General features: G+C 42.9%; 2 protein-coding genes across 4 annotated transcripts in view; both read left to right on the top strand.

Annotated features, from left to right (window-relative positions):
* The first annotated feature begins 518 nt into the window (after positions 1–518).
* On the top strand, positions 519–13,042 carry pdha1a (pyruvate dehydrogenase E1 subunit alpha 1a). Of its 2 annotated transcripts, XM_076273935.1 has the most exons (12): positions 519–624; positions 2,720–2,740; positions 6,475–6,543; positions 6,871–7,044; positions 7,262–7,388; positions 7,742–7,833; positions 8,794–8,886; positions 9,207–9,362; positions 9,684–9,755; positions 10,130–10,197; positions 10,572–10,680; positions 10,947–13,042. In XM_076273935.1, the coding sequence occupies exons 1-12, from the start codon at positions 568–570 to the stop codon at positions 11,109–11,111; spliced, it is 1,203 nt and encodes a 400-aa protein (XP_076130050.1). In that variant the 5' UTR covers positions 519–567; the 3' UTR covers positions 11,112–13,042. The 2 variants fall into 2 exon arrangements, with proteins under 2 accessions (XP_076130050.1, XP_076130051.1); XM_076273936.1 differs by lacking the exon at positions 2,720–2,740.
* A 345-nt stretch (positions 13,043–13,387) lies between these two features.
* Positions 13,388–16,191, top strand: part of rps6ka3a (ribosomal protein S6 kinase a, polypeptide 3a) — a 31,069-nt gene continuing 28,265 nt past the window's right edge. For both annotated transcript variants that reach the window (XM_076273933.1, XM_076273934.1), the window contains exons 1-4: positions 13,388–13,754; positions 15,237–15,278; positions 15,431–15,544; positions 15,954–16,035. In XM_076273933.1, the coding sequence (XP_076130048.1) occupies positions 13,695–13,754; positions 15,237–15,278; positions 15,431–15,544; positions 15,954–16,035 (298 nt within the window). In that variant the 5' untranslated portion in view covers positions 13,388–13,694. The remainder of the gene's footprint in view (positions 13,755–15,236; positions 15,279–15,430; positions 15,545–15,953; positions 16,036–16,191) is intronic.

Raw genomic sequence — 16,191 nt, forward strand, 5'->3', positions numbered from 1 at the left:
AATCAGCTTAATGAGAGTAAAAACGTGACCAAACCATGTTTAAATAGTGATTTTGAATCTTGAAAATATCTGATATGGACTCAGCATCTCCAGTAACCCCTAAAAACATACTAACATTTTCCATTTTGGCCAAGCAGCTCTTATATAATATGATTAATATAGGTGATTATGCTAATGTATGCTAATTAGCTCAATTACACAAATTGCCCAACATATGCAAATTAGCATCCGGCAGTTTCTGCATGCCTTCCATTATAAAACTTTGGTGTACTCAACATTTCCGGGTCCACAATGGGGCTCTATGGGCTGTCCACCGGACTAACATAGAGGATTATGAAAATCATTGCTAGATATTGCCACCTTTAGTGATACCAACTTCTGCTCTGGCCCATGGACTAAAAGTGGCATGTTTTTTGTTATAAATAAAAAAAATAAAAAAATAAAAAAATAAAAAATTGGTGGCGCCACCAGATGACGTAAAAACAGCAGTCACATAAACTCTGACGTCACTTTTTTGGGAACGGTGCGACCGTCCCATCTGGAGGCAGCTAGTAAGGGAACTGTAGTATGCAGAAGATGCTGTCCATCATATCCAACGTTTTGCGGGGAACCGCCAGCAAGAATGTACGTTTTCCTTGTGTTTATGGTTATTTTTGTCAGATGCAACAGTAGCCTCCACTTTAACCCTATGTGTAAAATGAATGTTTTGACAATTTGTAGAAGAGCTAAACATATCAACAGCCACTGACCTTGTCAGCTAGCAAGCTAGTTAGCTAATGCTTTGGCTAGCGCTACTTTTCAAGGATCTTAACGTTTTACTAAAATAGGTAGCCTGTTGGCATGCTGTGGGTATTGCTTTGGTGTTGAATTCGAATAGAATTGGTATAAACTGGGCTGTTGTTGTTATATATGCTTTGGCCTGGGAGATACCCTGTATCTATGGTCATGCTAACGTCCTGTATCACTTTCATGGTCGTCCTGTGAAGTGTCACAGGAAAGGCATCTTAGCCTGAGCTTAGACTAGCATAGCAGCTAACTTCAGGCTACGGCTCATAGACTGTTGAACGATTAACGTTAGCTAACTTAATCATAGATGTTTGACACTGCCCAATGTCGACGTTTTAATCTGAATTAAAACGAATGTACTTAATATGCTTAAGTGGTGAGCTAATTTCACAACGTCCAGTAGCACACCATTCTAGGCTAGCGTGACCTAGCTTGAACTGTAACGTTATTGCCTACAGTGTCTGTAGCTTATATCTAATGGTCTGTAGTATAGTATAACGAATTATGTTGTGGTCTAGATCTAGGGCCTAACTTAAAAGTATCCTTGATCTATTAGACTTCTTATTTTTCATCTTACTGTAAAGCATGTTGATGAATATTAGCTTGCAAGTCTGTCCGTGGTGCAGGCCATGTAACATCAAAGGTAAAGGTTTTTCTCAGAGCTCATCTAACCGTATAAAAATATTTTGCAAAAAAATGGGTATGTATTTGAAGGTTTCGTATCAAAATGACGCCAACGTTAAAAAAATGTCACAGTCCCATGTACACAGAAATCGGCTGAAGTTCTTCATAAGCACTAAATTCCCTAAGTCCAGATATTCTTGCATTAAGACAGGTTGCAAATTAACAAGTTCTGGTCATGTAATGTAATGGCTGTGCATCTGATGGTTCAGAACTTAGTTGTAGTAGCACATGCAATTAGGTCAGTTCAGATACCCACTTAGCTGTTCTGTGGGAACATGCTGTTTTAGAACCAGTTTTTGTTATTAATATGTGACATTGAGCTCAGCTGTTGCTTCTTGTCTGTGTGGTTTACAGAAAACAACAGTTTGGTAACAGTAATGGGCAGTAACCGGCATTAGTGTTGTGTGAGCGCTGCCTGCCTGGTGTCAACAAAGAGAAGAGGGCAGGACATTGTGTAGACACTGTGTTCATGGCACACCTGAACTATCCTGCTCATAGCATGGAGTTTGTCTCTGCATTTGTGAATTTAATCTTTTTTTACAAACAAGCTTCAAAATGCACAGCGAGAGGCTAGTTTATTGTGTAACTATACGGTGAAAAGATAAACTTGTTTGTTTTCTGGATACATTCCCATTTTTTTAGGCCATTAATCCACACAGTGCAGAAAATTCAATTGATCATGTCATAAAAATACTTAAAGGTGCTCATTTTATTTAGCCTGAATGCTGACACAGCTGATTTCAATAACCACTATCAGAAAATGTGATTTGTGGCCCCCCAAAAAAACCTACTGTATATCACACAATATTGCCATATTCATTCTAATACTAGTCAGTTTGACTGCAATTTGTTGCGGCACTATTTAATGAGGCTATACTGTGTTTTATTTCGAAATACTTAATACATAATTGACTTAGTTTTACCGATAAGCTGTGACTTTAATTACAACTGAAATAATAAAGAATGCTGTGGTAGCTATGGTCATTAAACCTTGTCAAGCTAATTTAAGGTCAAATTGATCTCCCATACTCGATTTTAGCCTAAATTAATCACTGGTGTTATACGACATTGTACTATTCCTTGTGATATTGCAATGAAAATTGGGAACTACTGTGATTTTTTTTTAAATATATTTTTAATCTAGGTTGGCAGGCTTGCTAATTGCTAACCATTGTACGCGTATTGAACGGTTTCCCATCTCTCACATCTCCTTTCTTTCCCTCTGTCTTTTTTGGCTGCCTACTAAAAGGGAGCCGAGGTGGCCTCAGAGGTAAGGAGCTACTTAGCTAGTCAGCTAGCTTGGCCATCAGCTGAGGCACTCTAGTGCTGTTTGGGGTGTACTGCTAAGGCTAAGCTGCTAAGGCTAATCTCGCTTTGAGGAGGTTAAGTGACTGAAGCTCTCATGCATCACAGCAAAGTGTAACATTTCTTTATCTTAAACCTGTACTTCTGCTCTTTCACGCATTGTTTTCTTATTCACACAATTTTCATGGTCTCATCTACACCCATTTTTTATTGATTTTTTTTATTTATTTTTTTAACTTTACCGTCACCACCCCTTGTCCTTCATCATCTGGCCTTTGCTCTCCTTCTCTGGCTCTACTTTTATATTTTCTTAGGTAACTACCAGGGATGTAATTTTATATAGAAGTCACAATACGGTTCACACCACTTTGTGGCCGTCAAATTTTGCTAAAAGCTCACTACAGCAAAAGCAACAAAAAAAAAAAGGAAATCAAGCAAAAAGTATTTTCATTAGACCGTACAGTTTTGACAGATTCCATTCGCCTTGAGCTATGCTTAACATGGCATATTGCTAATTTGCTAATGGCTTGCAGCTCAAAGGAAAATGTTGGGACACCACAGTTTTGTACATGTCTTGGTTTTAAAGTCACGGTCTGGTTCAGTTATGGGAAAAAACGCCCCTGTGTAGACGTTACTGTATTCAGTTCATTGAAGGCATGATACGGTATGTTGCGGTAAGGTGTAGTATGGTGGCGCGTGGTACGGTATGGTGCAGTATGGTGGCGCATGGTACGGTATGGTGCAGTATGGTGCAATACGGTGAGGGAGGGTGCGGTAAGGTGCTGCATGGTATGGTACGGTACAGTACAGTACAGTATGGTGATGTAGGGTGCAGTTTGGTGTACGGTGCAGTATTGTGCTGTACGGTGCGGTATGATGCTATAGATATAGCTCTTGATGATGCACCCATAAAATCAGAGTTGGCGTACTTATAAAACGTTGGTTAACACTGTCGGCCGTTCAGATATTTCAAGTTGTCTGTGTGCACACCCCTAGTTAGTACAGTGCCACCTGGAGTCTCGTTAGTGGTGGTTCAAGCCCACGGGTTTGAGGTTCTTTTTCCTCCTTCATTGAGTCAGTCGGGACTGTACGGTTCTGTCGTTTGGATACCATGTTGGAGTTACTTCCTGAACTTTCAGTGATATATCACTTTTCAATCTTTTCCCCTTCGTCTAGTACTCCACTCGGAGAGCCATCCTACAGCTGCTGGCCAATCAGGGCGAACTTGCTGACATCACTTCCCCCCCACCAGAGCCCGTCCAGTGCAAAGTCCAGTCACACCCTGAACACAACACACATTCCCACACACACTCCTCCACACCTGCCGATGCTCGCCTTACCTCTTTGCATCCTGACTCCCTCCGGGGAGGTGACCGACTCCAGCCTTGCCCTCGAGAGCATTCCTTGCCCTCCTCCCCTGGTTACATACCCATTCTCCGTGGGGCTGATGAAGTCAGGCTAAATGATGCACCCTCTGCTGAACCCAGCTTTGAAACCGAGGGTGTCCCTCTTGGCCCCCTTTCCTCAGAGTCTATCACCCAGGAACCTTCTGCAGGTGCCCAAACCTCACCAGCCCCTCCTGCTGTCTGCTCAGGTCCTTTCCCAGTTCCTGTAGAATTTGCCGCTGAACGTTCAAAGACACTACAAACAGCCTCCAAGCCTGATCTGGTATCACCAGACCAGCTAGAGTATGACCAATCCCTCATTCAGTCATGCACGGAACCTGAGCTTAGTCTAACTAAGCGAACAGATCTACAAACAAATGTACATGATATTATAAAAGAACAGGCTTCACCTGAAGTAGGGTTGGATCTAGCCTCACTTCAGACATCTGTAGAGGAAAACTCGACTGTAACAATGCCCACACTAACAGAGGAAGAAGTGGACCGCCATCTCAGTAAAACAACAGAAGCAGACTTGGAGCTAATTTTACCTCAAGCAGACTCTACCAAATGCACACAAACAGAATTGAGTTTAGGTATGAGTCACAATGAACAAGTGCCCGAAGCCAGAAATCCTAACCTCGCCTTAAACCCAACCCCATCCCAACTCGAAACATCCGCAGACCTAACCTTCCCCAAACTTTCACAGGAAGTGCCCTCCCCCTCACACTCTCTCCTCCCGCCCTCTACAGTGCCCTCTGCCCCCATACCTGCACACTCTCACTCAGCAGCGCCCCCTATCCCCACACCTGAGTACTCTGACTCAGCAGCGCCCCCTATCCCCACACCTGAGTACTCTGAGTCAGCAGCGCCCTCTGCCCCCATACCTGCACACTCTGACTCAGCAGCGCCCCCTGCCCCCATACCTGCACACTCTGACTCTGCCGACCTGCAGCCACACCAGAACCCAGGCACCAGTCCTGGTGGCAGCACCGAAGAGACTCTAGGACCACAGCTTGCTGTGAGTACCTGCACTCTCTTCTGTCTTGCCTGCTGTGCTAACCAGCTCTCACACAAACTCATCTCAAACTCTGCATAACGGCTCACACATGAACCAACCTTAAACTTTGACACGCACCAACCTTAAACTTTGGGCACTATGCCAATGAACCCTGGTAGTCCCTCGACACACTATCCCAGAGTGGTGCTATTCTTGCAGCTGGTCCAGCAGCATGTGTTAGCCAGTAGCTAGTGTTAACTACCTGTAATTGTGCACCAGCAGCAGATGTTTGAGGAAAACTCTGGCAATATTTCACATAGATCTCACATAGATTTCTTGAGGTCACCAAGTACTGTTGGCATGGAAAAAACAACAGCTAGAGCTGCTAGACAGCTACAGTGTTACACTCTGGGGGCATAATAAAAAAAAAAACCCGGAAGGACCAAGGCTGTCTAGTTTTTCCTGGCAGACAATGTACGGACGTTGGTAGGGATGTGATAGTCGTGGAGTGTAAACTTTTTCCCAGGGATGAGATGGTGAATGTGCTGATTATAAGAAAGGGAAGTCCCTGAGTGAGTCCCCAATGATCTCCTGCTCCATGTAATGTCACTGGTCTGGTTGAGTTCTGGGATTGGTTAGGGTGGAAGTGGTGGGTAGGAGGCAGAGACTGCCTGCCTGCTGGTTCAGAAAGAACGGACAGGAAATGGCCTCACCCACATATGCATGCAAATACATCCCATTTTTTAGATTTGCCAATGCTACCATACAGAGGACTTTGGTTTTTAGATTGTCCTAATGCTACCACAGAGAGGACTTAGGTTTGTCGCTGTTGCATCTGCCTTGCTCTTCAGAACACAAACGGCAATGAAAATGGAGAGTAACACAGTGATATGCTAACAATTGCTAATTAATGTATAATAATCAGTAGATAAGTTATAATTAGTATAATGGTTATGGAATTGTGATTAAGCTTTTGATTATGTGTAGTTTGCCAAAGAACATTCCCACAATCTACTGAGCTGAGCGGGCCCTGTGTGCTGTGCTGTGGGCGTAGGGGGTGTTAGAGAGGTGTTTGAGTGGTGTGTGTGTGTGCGTGTATGCGATTATATAGGAAGGAGAACTGATGTATGTGTGTATGCGAGTTTGTGTACGAGTGTATTGGGAGGTGAACTGATGTGTGTGTGTGTGTGTGTGTGTGTGTGTGTGTGTGTGTACGTGTGTGTACGAGTGCATTGGGAGGTAAACTGGTGTGTGTGTGTGTGTGTGTGTATTAGTGTGTAGGAAGGTGAACTGATGTCTGTTGGTGTTCTTTTGCAGGGCGCTCGGGTGGTGCTCTCCTCTAGGGGCTACGCAGACTTCACCCCGCAGGCATCCTTCGACATCAAGGTGAGTGACACCTGTTCGTCAGTCTGTCGGACGTGTGACCTGTGTGAGACTCACGCTTTTACAGTGCTACATACTGTATATGTAGTACATGCTACAAAAATCAGTCTGTGTTATGGATGCTTTACCAGCTTAGCACCAGTGACACCTTATTTAAAATGCTTTCTAGAGATAAGCCTACACATGACGTGTTTATAACTTACATACAGATGCTAGAGTTTTTGTGGATTGTGCTACAAAACTATCAACCTCTGTAGCGCCTGTGCTATGAACAAAAAGAGTTAACGTACAGCCCTGCTCTGTGCTGATTGTTGTTGTTGTTATTTGTAGAAGTGTGACCTGCATAAGCTGGAGGAAGGCCCGCCCACGGTGGCAGTGCTGACGAGGGAGGAGGGTCTGCAGTACTACAGGACCATGCAGACGATGCGGCGCATGGAGCTCAAGGCTGACCAGCTCTACAAGCAGAAGATCATCCGCGGCTTCTGCCATCTCTATGATGGACAGGCACGTATACACACACACACACACACACACACACACATACACACACACACACACACACCACCCATATGCACACATAGACCTTTCACGGGGGTTGATCTCTGTATGAACACACACACACACATAACACATACTTATGGATGCATTTCCACGTTCCACCATGTATATGCATGCTCGTATACCTATGTTCATGCACTGACTTGTGTAATATGGTGTGTAGGAGGCCTGTGCAGTTGGCATTGAAGGGGGCATCACACTGTCGGACCACCTCATCACTGCCTACCGTGCCCACGGATACACAATGACACGTGGCGGCACCGTCAGAGAAATCCTGGCCGAGCTGACTGGTGAGAAATGCTGGGAATGGGGGGGGGGGTGGGGGGGCTGGATTCCGGGACACTGTAGAGAAATCGCTGAGAGTGTGTGTGTATGTTTGGGGGGGGTGTGTATGTGTGTACTGATGTAGTAGTCCAGGATGTTAGGTAAGAAGTGCTAAGGAAAAGGATGTAGTGTGTGTGTGTACGTGTATTCTTAAGCAGCAGTAGTGTGTGTGTGTGTGTGTGTGTGTGTGTGTGTGTGTGTGTGTGTGTGTGTGTGTGTGTGTGTGTGTGTGTGTGTGTGTGTGTGTGTGTGTGTGTACTTATGGTGACTGTGTGTGTACTTATGCAGTAGTTGAGTGTTTGTGTGTGTGTGTGTACAGGTCGTCGGGGAGGAATCCAAAAAGGAAAGGGCGGGTCCATGCACATGTACACTAAGCACTTCTACGGGGGAAATGGAATCGTGGGAGCTCAGGTGAGTCATGTGACCTCATCCAGCTCAGCTCTCCGCGGTTCTGTTTGCTTGCTAAAAAAATACCCGTTATGAGAATAAAGAAAATATCACCAGATATTTCACCTTTTTATAAATATATGTATAAAAAGGAATACATAAGAACTGTGGGTGGCAGGTTTAGGCTCTAAGCTGAAAGTAATTGTAGGTGACTAATTACTTAATATTAATCTTAGACTGGCGAACTTCAGGAAAAACTCAGGAATCAAGTTTATTCTATTACAAGCAGAGAGGGTACAAAAAAAGGTCTATATGTAGGCCTAGCCCAGGCCTGAAAGGCCTAGGTTGGCCTGTAGCCAACTCCTCTCTTCCGCTACATCCTTAGTCCAAGTCTAGAAAATCTGATCTGACAAACATTGCAGTTTAGTTACTTTTAAATGGTTTAAACAAAGAACAAAATAGCGCCAAGAACAAGCCCACTTGATTGGTTCTACAGTTGGTATCAGACACACCTACTCACACCCACTTCACACCTATGAATTCTTGTCAGAATAGCATGAGGAGAGATATCTTATATATCAGAAATATCACTTATAGAATGTTCCAAACATTCTCACAATCACATCATTACAATCCTTGTAATGAGACTATCAAAATGATACCAGACATGAATACATTTACATTTCATGATACATGGATACATTATATCAAGGAAGCATCCTTTGTCTTGTGTAAGTGATAGGCCTTAAACCAGCACATTAGCATTCCATTGGGGGAGGGGATAGTGTCTTTGTTTAAAACCAAGATGGGTTACATGGCTAACTAAAAGTAGTCTTGAAGTTAAATTATTATCCATTTTAACCATACATTTTATTGCTATCAAAGCTAGGGTTATCAATCTGTTACTGTGTGTTTTAATCTAGGCCTGTGTTTGCGTCTCTCTCTCTCTCTCTCTCCTCTGTGTGTTTTGTGTGTGTGGTACAGGTCCCTCTAGGTGCAGGTGTTGCCTTGGCCTGTAAATACCTGGACAAGAACGAAGTTTGCGTCAGTCTCTATGGTGACGGAGCTGCAAATCAGGTGAGGGTTTCAGGTTGAAGGTGACCTTTGAATACTTAGGTCAAGGTCAAATTTGCCAGCCAGTTTTCTCATTAAAGATATGCTTTGATTAAATACATGTCATATCATACACATGAAGTCTTTCAGAGCCTCCTATGCTAGCTCTCTTTACTAGCCTTACAGAGCTTCCTTTGCTAGCTTCTAGTTCTGATAGATGAATGGTTGTAGACTGATAAACTGAGGCGTTTATATGAGGTGTTTATAATAGACTGTTTATATAGAGGTGTACTCACAAATGTTAACACTGTATCCTAACACACTCTATCTGCTGACCGCTCCAGGGGCAGATCTTTGAGACGTACAACATGGCGGCCCTGTGGAAGCTGCCCTGCATCTTCATCTGCGAGAACAACAAGTACGGCATGGGCACTGCAGTGGAGCGCGCCGCTGCCAGCACCGACTACTACAAGAGAGGAGACTTCATCCCAGGCATACGGGTACACACACACACACACACACACACACACACACACACACACACACACACACACATATATATATATAGATAGATAGATAGATAGATAGATAGATACCATACATACATACATACATACACACACACACACACACACACACAGTTTCTGTCGGAAACTCATGAGTGACGATGGTCTCTCTCTCACACACACACCATCTCACACACACATATAGTACACTTGTGTAGTAAAATTGTGACCCTGTAGTGTAATCGCGTAGTAACATTGTAACCCTGTAGTGTAATCATGTAGTAACATTGTTACCCTGTGTGTGTACGCATATAGGTGGATGGGATGGATGTCCTGTGTGTGAGGGAGGCTACCAAGTTCGCAGCTGATTATTGCCGCTCTGGAAAGGTTTGTGCGATTATGCGTGTGTGTGTCTGTGTTTGTCTTGTATGTGTCTTGAGCACATTATGTGTTTATGTATTAATAGTATATCTATGTCTTCAATGTGTACGTACACATTATTTGTTTACATATTAATAGTATCTATGTCAGATTCTATGTCTAGGTTTTTATGAGTTTTTGATTTTTGTGTTGTGTTTTTCAACACACTGTGTTTGAATGCTATTTATGCATTTTGTGCATAGTTAAATAGACAAATAGTGTATATAATAGTGTAATATATATATATATATATATATATTTTTTTTTTTTTTGAGAAACAGTACATGTTTTCACCTTGTGTGTTTAAGTGCATTGAAATTGTTTTGTAATTTGAAAACCAGGGTCCTATGCTGATGGAACTGCAGACATACCGTTACCATGGACACAGTATGAGTGACCCTGGAGTCAGGTGAGTGTCCATGGTGATTACGTAGCAGAGGTGGCGATAGGCAGATTTCAGCATATCACAGATCAATAGATCAGATTTCATCATGGTCATGTCACAGATCGATAGATCAGATTTCATCATGATCACAACACAGCTTGATAGATCAGGTTTCTTTATGCTTATCCCATATTAGAGGGAGATGGATGAGAATTATTTTGAAATGTAGAATGTAGAAATCAATATTTTGGCTGTTTTTTTTTTTGTTGATCTCCTGATTTTTATCGACATGAGTAAGATTAGATTTGAACAGATGCAGTGGTTGATGCATAGTAATACTGAGAGAAAATATTGAAGTTATTTTGTGTGTGTGTGTGTGTGTGTGTGTGTGTGCTCAGCTACCGGACACGAGAGGAAATCCAGGAGGTGCGTAGTAAGAGTGACCCTATCTCCCTGCTGAAGGATCGCATGCTTCAGAACAACATGGCCAGTGTGGAGGAGCTCAAGGTAAAACACACGCTCTGTCTCTCTCTCTCACGCACACACACCATCTCACACACACATATAGTACACTTCTGTACTAACATTGTAACCCTGTATTGTAATCGCGAGTAACATTGTTACGCTGTGTGTGTGTCTGTCTGTGTGTGTGTCTGTCTGTGTGTCTGTGTGTCTGTGTGTGTGTGTGTGTGTGTGTGTGTGTGTGTGTGTGTGTGTGTGTGTGTGTGTGTCTGTGTGTCTGTGTCTGTGTGTGTGTGTGTGTTGCTCTGCAGGAGATTGACGTGGAGGTGCGTAAGGAGATTGAGGATGCAGCTCAGTTCGCCACCACTGACCCCGAGCCCCCACTGGAGGACCTCTGCAACCACATCTACTCCAGCGAGCCGCCCATCGATGTGCGCGGCACCAACCCGTGGAGCAAGCTGAAGTCCCACAGCTAAACAGGAGGAAGAGGAGGAGTGGGGGGGGGGGGGGGCGTACATGTGAACAGAAGAGAAGGGGGAGGGGAGACGAGAGGAGAGAGGGAAGGGGGATGAGAGTGGGGAAGACAAACTCATCAGAAGTTTAACCTTTTTAAAAGCCCAGTTTCTTTAACTTTAAAAGCCCAGTTTCGTTAGCTGGGCTCCAGAGTCTAAATAAATACATCTTATTTTTCTGGGTTACAAGTCTGAACAAACTTCCTCAGCTCCAGGGACAGAGAGAGAGAGATAGAGAGGGGTGGAGGGGGAATGGAGAGACGTCTGCTTGTCAGGGGAGGTAGAGAGGGAAGTCATATCAGCATACACTCACAGAGAGGGAAGAACACTTTGCCTTTTCTTTTAACCAGTTTAATCTTTCATCAAGCCTTCTTTCATGCAGCTTTCCGAGGAAGGCAGGAGAGGAAAGGAAACAGATCTCTGCCTTTTCTTAATATTGTTGCTTAGGTCAAATATAATCATTGCTATTAAAAACTGGAACGTTATTAACCTTGATCTCTTTCAGAGGCCTAATGTTAGCTGAGAACCACTCAGAAGCGCTCAGAGGCATGTGGGGGCGGGGCCCTTGGGGTCTCTACACTCGACAGCGTGAGACGGGGGCCTTGTGTTAACATCGAATTTCGCCGAAGGCTTGTCCGACGCTATACAGACATTCGTGAAAGACCTCTTTTAAAAAACAAAATAACGCACAAAACCTTCTGGTACTTCTGGTGGCTCCTACAACACTTTGGTCTTTTTGTAACATTTCTGTGCTCTTAGTCGCACTCCTCCGATGCCAACTGTCTTTGTGGGTGTGTGTTTGGGTGCCCATGCATGCATGCACACACACACACAGACACACAGAGCCTGATTCTTACACTTTAGCCTTCTCTCACAAAAACACTCTTGAATTATTGCACTCCATCGAAAGTACTTTGATGCGTTACTGTCGTCTTCAGATGTGGTACACACCTTTTACTTTCTGTCGGAAACTCATGAGTGACGATGGTCCTTCCCAGAAACCGCCACCTTTCAGTCAGTGACAAAAAAGGGATTTCTGCATCACTGTTGATCAGAGACTATCAGCTATAAGACCTCAGTTAGGAATGGTGGAAAGGGAAAAAGGAAAAGAATGTTAACCTTTCTGGAAAGAGCATTTCATCTTGCCAAACTTTTAACACCGTTAATTACGCAGTTGCTTGTATTCATATCGGCACGTTGTGTGCAGTTCCTGAAGCCGAGGCCGTCTCATCTCCACACCAGCTGCTGCTGCTGCTGCTGTAGTTAGGGCCTGTTCAGGACCAGGAGCCCAGAGCCTGTGTGGTGGATGGGCTTCCCAGTCTGAAGCCGCCGACCTCGATCACGGAAACGGAGGCGTAAATGGCCCCGAGGGACCCTGGGGGGGTGGGGCTGTCAGGGCAACTCTGCTGGGTGGTCTGTAGAGACCAGACAGGTTTGTAGTGCAGGGTAACATGCTCACCTCTGTACTGCAGCAGAACTACTACTGGTCACGCTCTGGCTGCAACAGCAGGGCCTTATGTGGCGATATTAGTGATCGTAGCAATATTGATGATGCAGTAAAGAAATCCACAGCGGAACTTGAGTATGAGACCTTTGTGTCACTCCTCTGCCAAACATTTTTTCTGTTTTATGGAGAAAGTACAGATTTAGGTAAAGCACCAGATACAACCATAAAACAGATTAAATGCTACACAACACCTACAAAAGACCTTATAATTATTATTATTATTTTTTTTTCATTTTAGTTGCCGTTTTTTCAGAACGCACAAACTTAAAGTCTTGCTTTTCTGCTGTCTTCTCAAAGTCTCTCTACCTCTCATGTTCAGCAGTCACTGTCTGTGTTGTATTTATTGGGAGATTGTTTTTCTTTGTTACATTAAAAGAGATGAAATACCCTACTGTCTTTAAGCCTGTATTTTTATGTTCAACACTGTGATTTAATTTAGGAGGAATGGTATTAACGACTGGCCACTGTAAATGTTATATACATCCCAGATAAGTACATTTAAATGGGCTCTTATTGGTAGTAGCAGTAATCATGTCACCCTCCGAATTGGGAAGTAGGTCTACTGTAGGTCTGTCAGTTCGATCCATAGACCGTAGTAGCAGAGCCCGTTTATTATTAGACATTCTCTGGTAGTAGGTTTGTTCGATCGAAGATGTCGCCATCTAGAGGATATCGAACGGCATGACGCACGGGTAAACATTTCTGTACGTCACGACGCAAATTTGACATGAATACCGGAAGCCCGTGATTGCAGCAGACAAATCGACCTAAGAAAAGTAATCATAGTTAAATGCGTTCATATTTATAATATATAATATACCGACTTTACGTGGAACGTAACTTTATGTGTTTAGTCGCCACGGGTTTGTGTTCGGAAGGACGTTTTGTATGCATATATTACTTCTCGCAAACTTTGCCCCCTGACTATCGTTGTTACATCGTGGCTTTTTTTTAGTTGTGGCAAACTTAGAGTTGAGATCAAACTCATTAACTCGACTATATCAGGTCTGGCACTTCATAAAGTCCCTTAGAACAGTAACATGCCATTGGCACAGTTTCCAGATCCGTTTCAGAAGTTACCCTTAAGCAATTACACAGAGGTAAGTGATTATTGCACTTCAAATAAGTAGCAACGTTGATCATGTTGAAGTCGTGTTACAACGAATAGGCTATAGCCTATCTTTTTTTTTCAGTTCACTGCAAATAATCGATAACATTTTATTCAACAATGACAACAACTTGACACTATACATTCTGCGTCTTTATGAAGTCAGAGAAAACTAACTAACTAGTTGTGGTAACGCACGGTAGCTGGTTTGCAAGTGTTATCAACTTCAAAACTGCTGTTGTGTGTAGATTCGTGTGTAACAACAATTATCTGATTAACGTGTGCAAGTACTTAATGAATTAGCTGTCATTTCCGATCAATCTATGTTTCTGTTGACTTCTATCTGTTGTCTTGTGACTGTCCTATGGGGACGGGTGGAAGTCGGCTGAATAGTTGGCTTGACCAGGCTTGCCCTAGTGGTATATCTACCTAACAGTTTGAACTCACAAATGTAAAACACTTTATATAATTTTGTATAATTTTTACTCTACCACGTTTTTTTTAATAGACAGATACATATTTGACTTAGGGCTGTCAAAAACTGATTAATTTGAGAAAAAAATAACTGATTGAAAAAAATAGCCCAGATTAATCGATTCCGTATGACCTTTGACCCCGAGCCGTAGTCAGTATTAGATTGTAAAATGAAGGAGAGAGAAGAACATGTGCTGCCTAGATCATTGATTGGAACATTTACTTTTAAAAAAACGGCCTGATGGTGTTGATAAAAATAAAGTGTTGAATAACATAAAGTCCTCTGCAATGTCTGCAGCAAGGAATTTGTGTTAATTTAAGTGTTATTTTCATTGTGTCCCCTAGGTTATATCTGTGGCCTGAAATGCCTTTTATGTGAAAAAAAAACTTCTTCCTGAAGCACTTTTGAATTTATTTCCTCAGCATATTAGGTCATATCATAGATTATTATGGCCATTATTTGAACAGTGAAAATAATAATAAAAGAGTTTTTGAACTTTAATGTCACTTATGTTGATTATTCAATGATTCATTTGAATTTAAATATTTAAAATACTTTCACAGCAAAAACTATATGCGATTCATTTAGATTAATTAATCACAGAGTATGTAATTAATTATATTACATTTTTTAATCAATTGAAAGCCCTAATTTGACTGAATAGGCAAAAATATTTCCCCTCCTGCGGTTCATTAAACTGGCCTGTGGCATGCTTGGAGACGTTGTTGAGGCATTCAAAAAATCCCACACAAATAAGCAACGTGTGTCAAAAAACATCTCTCCAGTACTCAAAAGCAGTGCAATCGAAAATAAAGTGACATGCGATTTTCACACATTCACTCTGCCCATGCACAAGGTTGAGCTGTGACAGGCTGCAGTGTAGTCTCTTACTGGCCACTAGATGGCCACACTGCAGCTGCGTAAATTTAGTCTTCTCTTGGACATGTCTGCTGTGTGTGTCTTTTGATGTGTTAAATATGTCTCATTTAAACCTGTCAGGTCACTGATGATGCCATGGGGGAAGAGGACCCTGTTGAAAGTGTAAGTGTGTGTGCTGTTAAGGATGTGAGTGTGTGTATAGTTGAGTGAGTACTCTTAAAAGACGTTGGCTGTTGGGGTGTGTGTTAACAAGGCGCTTGTATGTGTGTATGTGTGTGCGTGTGCATGCACGTGTGACTGTGTGCATGTTGCAGGAGGACTCTGCTGTAGAGATCAACATCACCAATGTGGTTAAAGAAGGCTCAGAGAAGGCTGACCCGTCACACTTTGACCTCCTCAAAGTTCTAGGACAGGGCTCCTTTGGCAAGGTGGGTATTCTACATTACTCTGGCGTCCACATTACTCTGGCGTTTTCGAGCTCCTGAAACAGAATGACAATTGCGTGAATGGTCATGTGATTTGTGTGTGTGTGTGTTAGTGTGTGTACTGTTTAGAATAGAAAAACCGCACTCTCAAGTACATTCTCTTTACTTATTTATTAATGCCATGTCCACAGACGCGTTTCGGCCTAAGCCATCGTCAGTGTGTAGTGTGACTACCAACATGAATGCCAAAGTGTGTGTACTGTTGTAATTCAGTCCATCTAACATTCAATCAGTGGGAGATGACAGTACACAGATCTAAAGAACTAAAGCCCAGTCAGGAGTGGTCAAAAGTTGTGCACAATAATCTGTGTGTGTCTGTCTGTGTGTGTGTGTGTGTGTGTGTGTGTTTTAGGTGTTTCTGGTGAAGAAAATTACAGGCCCAGATGCAGGCCAGCTCTATGCCATGAAAGTGCTAAAGAAGGCCACGCTTAAAGGTGAGCATGTGTGTTTGTAAGAGGGTGCGTGCACACACACACACACACACACACAAAATCATGGACACTGGACACACAGGGAGTCAGCCTAGTTGGCTAACCTGACCCCTAACCCTGTAATTAACTATTAAACACCTGAGGAACAACAGGCCCTTT

The sequence above is a fragment of the Alosa pseudoharengus genome, unplaced genomic scaffold (assembly GCF_046254945.1).
Source record: "Alosa pseudoharengus isolate Yale_2024_CS ecotype anadromous, Long Island Sound unplaced genomic scaffold, YU_APseudo_1.1 YU_APseudo_1.1_scf_8, whole genome shotgun sequence".
Lineage (NCBI taxonomy): Eukaryota > Metazoa > Chordata > Actinopteri > Clupeiformes > Clupeidae > Alosa > Alosa pseudoharengus.